Here is a 6,000-nt window from a genome sequence, read left to right as displayed (position 1 = left end):
TCAGAGAATATGTGCTCCAGGCATGGTGTTATCTCCGATCACATCACCCTGGCTACAACCCCCAGAGTCCCGTAATGCAGATAATATTACCCTGCTGCTGGCAGTGCTGTTCGGATTGTCTCCTAGGAACAAAGCAAAAGGCAAACAACTGCACTCCTGCCACACTCATGACTTCATAGTAGAGTTGTTGATTTTTGTCTTTTAACAGATAGTTAACTAGGTGGAAAATCAAAGCTTTTCAGGTTTTCCCAATAGAGTTGTGCACAGATGTTTTTTTAGATTTTGTGACACAAAAGACTTTTCTTTGTTAGTAGCTTGACAAAAAGAAGGTCTCAGAATAGGTACCTCTATAGTCTACGTACCATTGAGCCACGCAGACCCTCTGTAGTATTTATAACTGGATAAGTTAAACCAATTGAAGCTCACATTAAGTTATGCCATTTTTAGTCATTTTTGTTGCTGTATCTGAAAAACATTTGGAGAAACTGAAGCAAATTCAAAACGAGGAGAGTTGTGTCATTTCCCTTGAGGGTAGAAACTACTTTTCACAAGTTCATACATTTGCACACACATCTATGTCCTCATGGGGAGTCGCTTTTGATAATTTTCTGTTGCTTTAAGCTTATTGAAGTAGCTTGCAAAAACCTTAATTCCTCTTGAACTCTTTAAAATTCCCATGTCATTTTAGATATATAAACTTTAATGGTTTTATGTGTTGATGTTAAAGATGAAAGTGGTACAGTTGGGAAATAAAGGCTTTTCAAAAACCTGAAAAGTGTGGCTTGCATATATATTCAGTGCCATTCTGAAACCCCTAAAGAAAATCCAGTGCAGCCAATGTTGTGTATGTTTCAAAAGAAAAGTCCACTTCCATGTAATTTGATCTGCATATACACAAACATAATCATGACAACAAAGTTACCCAACAACAGGTTAAGGAGTGGTATTATGAAGAAGTTCTTATGGGTTTTTTTGAGGGAAAAAAGTAATATTATAAGCGTTAAAGATTTCCCACAGTACTCTTTAATCTATCATTTGAAAATCAAAACCACTCCATGACCAATAGATGAAATACTGGGAAATCTAATGGTGCTGAATGGATAAATGGAAAAGAAAATCACAAAAACTAAAACAACTAAACAATTTTTAATTGTTTTTAATTCACTTCCATGGAATTTGATGGAATTTGATCTTTAATTCAACTCACGAATATTCAGTCTTGAGTTGAATATTACTCAACTCAAGAATGACTTAAAATGTCAGAAAGGGAAACCAGGGAACAGAGAAATAGGAGCAATAGCGAAAACAGGAAGTACACAGAACATAAAGGAACCAAAAACACCAAGGGAGAAAAAGAAGCTGAGATTTTCTAAGAGAAACTTAACTTTGAAAAAAACTGAGAGGGATGTGAATTGAAAAGCAAGACTGAAAAAACAGAACATAAATATACAATTTACACCGACCATGTAAAGAACTCCTGAGTTTGAGACTGGCGGTCTACACAAAACCCTTAACATCATGACATCTGCTCATATGGGATTAAAATACATTTTTTGGACAACATTCAAAACTTTACTCTGGATAGGTGAAATGCATGCCACACTTTTCAGATTTAGATTTGTAAACACGTCTAATAAACACAATTTTCCTTCTTTTCCTTTAGTTTGATTGAGTTTAAATTGGCCTACAACATCCTAAAAAGTGCTTTATAATTTGATGAACAATTATTGTATTATTGTAAATATCCTGCCATAATTCAACCATCCAATCTGAAAAGTTATCATATTGTATTTGCATGTCTTGGTTTGCAGCAGGAGTCTTTTATTTACACAGATTTATTAAAGAAAATCAATCTAATAATGCAGCAAAAGTGATTACTGATTGTAAAACTCCACTTCATCTGCAATTATTGGTTGTCCATCCACACAAACAAAAAGATCTGAGTCTTGCTTCACTGTATGTTATGCATATGCCATCCTTGCGTTCTAGGGGCTCACACCCCCAATGAATAATACAAGAAAAAAAAAACACCACAAAAACAAACATGCTTTCTGTCAGTTTAACTTTACACTCTCATGTCCCTTGGCTGCTGGCTCAGACTCAATGGCCTGCAGCAGCGCTTATCATCGTTGAACAGCAGAACGAGCATAAAGCTCCGGTCTGCCTAATCTCTGGTCAAACACAAACCACAGCCTCAACGCTGCTTACGGCAGTAAACCGCTGCTTTATGCTGAAGCTGTAGCTGTTCAGAGGGACACGCATTAGGACTTTGCTAAATGAACCATAGAAATGCGGCAAAGCCTGTCTCCAGGGTAACTGTTGCCAGGGATACCGTGGCTAACAGGAAGAGGATGTTGTTAGCGGTTAGGCTACCTGTAGGGATGCTCAACACACCTTTATTGACACTATACTTGAAACATATTTCCTCATTGATTTCCTTTCTTTTAGTCTTGTAAAAAAAAAATGTGTTTGCATTTTTTCATTAATAAACATCAGACCTAGATTACCTGAGTAAGCAGAACAATTATTAAAATATTTATTTCATTCAGATAAATAACTATCCAAACCAACCAGGTTTAATACAAGAAAATTATTCTCCACTATCTAAATAAATAATGAACAAATGTTTACTAAATAGACGTCTGATTATTGCCAGACCTGTAAAATTAAGAACTAATTTAAACAGAACTTGTCTGACAGCATGAAGTAGGCCACAAGACCTTGTGTAACAATTAATCATGCCTTGAAAAAACTTTTTTTTTAATGGAAGAACAAGTATGAAAAAAAAAAACTCAATGATATTCATCAAGCTAGAAAAGCATTTATCCATGTATGAGAACATGGAGCACCAGGGAACCTTCCCATTACTCCAACAACTCCACAAAAAGGCCACAGAAGAACATAAAATATCATATGAAGAACTGTAGGCATCAAACATTTCCCCTTCATGGAAATATGATTTGAAACATCTAAATGTAGAAAAAAGACAGCATCTCTTTACAGCATTAGCATTGTATTTCCTGAAAGCTGTCTGAGGAGAATATATTTGGAAATGCTGTTTTAGATCACGATTGTGCTATTGTAAAGATGTCTTTACAATACACAACAGAGCGGTATGAGCTGGATATAGTTAGCTGTCAACATCCATTCAGTGCGTGTCACACCCGATTTGATTGCTGCACAATGTTTATGTGCTGGTATCAGTTCAGCTCTAATTACTTGCTCTCTTCAGTCCCCCTCTTTACACTGGAACTGTGCCAATCCGTTTCCCAGTTTCAAGAACCCCACCATCAATTACCTGATCCATCATTCACAGGTCCCCATGATCATTCTACAATCTGCACATTCAATTGACATACATTGTGTGCCCCTGACGAGCAGTGAAAAGATTGAGTAGCGCACGCACACACACTAATCAGGAAACGTACAGCGACCTCTCAGACTTTCGACATTAATGTGGATGCACAGGCATATTTTGCCAAATGAGGACAGTGAATAATTAGGGAGATGAAAAGCAGAGTTTACACAGACAGTCATTTCAATTATCCCAGCTCCTTTGGCAGTCTGGCAGCTGCCGTCTCTGAAGGTTACGGGCACAGCTCGCCACAGTTAGGTCAAGACGATTATTCCCACTTCCATAAACTTCAAAAACAACTCAAACATTTTGGATGGATACCAACAGATACTTTAGATGATAGGATGAACAATGGCATGGGGCCAAGCCAAGCAATAATGGATATACGATCTTTAATAAATATATTTACAGTGACTGAAAGCAAGACCAGGCAGGGAAGCACAGCAAAAACACTACATACACCTATGCTAATGTGTGCTCTTTTTTCTGCTACCATCTGGTGATGAAAGCAGGCATATTCTTTTCATAACAACTCAATGTCATATCATTAGTTAACACCTACTCATCTGTGCAAGCGGAGAGTGTTTTCAAAACAGGAAAGTATGGCTTCTTTCATAAACACTGCATTAATGAGCACATGGTTTGAAACAGAAGCTCTGCTATAAATGACATAAATGAGAATATACCTCAAATGTGTCTTTCTGATAACACTATGAAACATATTTTCAAACCTCAAATAAAGCAGCTCACACAAAACTTGGACTGATCAACTTTTCAGGCAAATCTTAATCAAAAAATTTTAATCCGAGTGATAAAGGCAACATAAAAAAAATACAATAAAAAATGCATAACTGAAACCCGAAAGGGGAGTTATTGGGGGTGATTAAGTCAAGTTTCAAACCTGTCGGTCAGTCTCTGGAAGGGTGGAAGGTTACCAGAGCATCAGCCTATCATCGCACTCCTTTCATTGCTTTCAAATAAAGAAGAAACATCCAGAGTGGTTCTCCAAACTCCACACATGCCTGTTAAAATGCATTAAGAGTGCAGATCCTTAGTTTGATATTTTGTTGAAGCAGATTTTAATTTAAATTCAGCTTTCAGTTCTTTGTATGAGTTTGTCATCATGCCACGTCTTCACTTCAATATTTCTCCACTGGACTTTCTATCCATCAGACTGTGAGGACAGGCGGCACCACACATTTTCTGAAAGACTTTGATCTGGATTCCAACTTGGACATTCCAAGCCTTACACTTTTCTCTCTTGAAGAAATTCTTACAATGATTAGAATATTGTTTGGACTTATCACAATCCATCTTCATCTGCAGCTTTCAAACAGAAACCTTCCTACCTAATGAAGCCAGTTGTTTAAGGTGCAGGTGCTGTGTCTCTTCTTTTGGTCTTTAGACACTAGCTTAAACAACCCCTCTGCCCCCGATTCATTACATTTAACCTTTCAATTGTATTTCTAATGAAGCAATCTCTCTGTCCCCCAAACTGAAAACTGCATTTTTCCAACCCCAAATGAGAACAAGCAGGTTCAAAATGGCCCAAAGAACATTTCAGAGTCAGAATTGCATATGGGATTGTTTCTCTTTGGCAGGTGGTTTTTGGTTAGAAATTGTGTTAAACAGGGGTTGGAAATATTTCAGCTTAGTTTGATATGTGCGAAACCAGAGTCCAGAACAAACTGTGTACAAATCAATGATTTTATGTACTGCTCTTGCACAAAAAAGCTAATGTAGAAAGAAAAAGTTGGTCAGAAATAAGTAATGGAAGAAAATGGGTAAGTAAGAGAGATGAGAAGAGATACAATCCTGCATGAGCTTCTTACAGAGAGATTATGGAGAAGAATGAGTTTTTCTTCTCTGGTGCCTCGAGGGAGGAACAATATATTCAGTTTAGGTTAAAAAAAAAGAAAGTATTTGGGAAAGAAGCAGGAAAATGTGCAGCATGTAGGACTTAGATTGGACGAGTCCTACAGGGATTTTCTTCTGGATGAGGGAATTGAGAATTGGGCTTTAAGTGATCCACGTTTCAGAAAATATGGCAAGCAGCTGCTGAAACAGCATAGAAGTTCGCAAAAAATTGTCCCAATTAAATAACTGGGAGATGTCATTTGTTTACCTTTTCAGGCACCTCTCTGTTTTCTAAGTGTCTTTCCCTCTGATCATAAGCTTTCTGTGACTGCTTCTCCTTCTCTGGAGCAGTGACTGATAGTGAGGTGCCAGTTACATGGGCTGCTTGGGTAACATTAGCCTGCTTATGTAACCGGACACTACAACGGGGGTAGATCGTGGCCCTGCAGGTTGAACAGCCTCATATATATGCACTGTTGTACGCCCACAGGTGTCATTTACCTTTGGTGCATTAAGAGAGAGCAGGAGCAAAAAACCTGTTTCAAAGCCATGACTCACACACAGAAAATATAAAGGAAGTGATGATGTTATTGAACTACAGAAAAATTCCCTCAAATCATGTAAAAACATCAGTTCATGCTAATGTCTGATGAAGAAGTTTGCTTATCTGTGATTAGAAAAGGGATTTCTAAGTTTAGTCAAAAAATGGAGATGTAATAAATCATCTCCTTATTGGCATGTTTGTTGGCATGAGTTGTGTAATAATCTAATGGTATGATAATTGACAA

At 37.4% G+C, this 6,000-nt stretch overlaps 1 protein-coding gene across 1 annotated transcript in view; it reads right to left on the bottom strand.

The window, feature by feature from the left end:
* The window catches only part of LOC129366671 (breakpoint cluster region protein-like), a 29,293-nt gene continuing 23,293 nt past the window's right edge, over window positions 1-6,000 (bottom strand). The window contains exon 2 of the mRNA XM_055040644.1: window positions 1-122. Coding sequence (XP_054896619.1) covers window positions 1-122 — 122 coding nt within the window. The remainder of the gene's footprint in view (window positions 123-6,000) is intronic.

Source organism: Poeciliopsis prolifica, unplaced genomic scaffold, assembly GCF_027474105.1.
Source record: "Poeciliopsis prolifica strain line A6 unplaced genomic scaffold, Auburn_PproV2 SCAFFOLD015, whole genome shotgun sequence".
NCBI classification, from domain to species: domain Eukaryota; kingdom Metazoa; phylum Chordata; class Actinopteri; order Cyprinodontiformes; family Poeciliidae; genus Poeciliopsis; species Poeciliopsis prolifica.
This window is presented reverse-complemented; position numbering and strand designations above follow the sequence as displayed.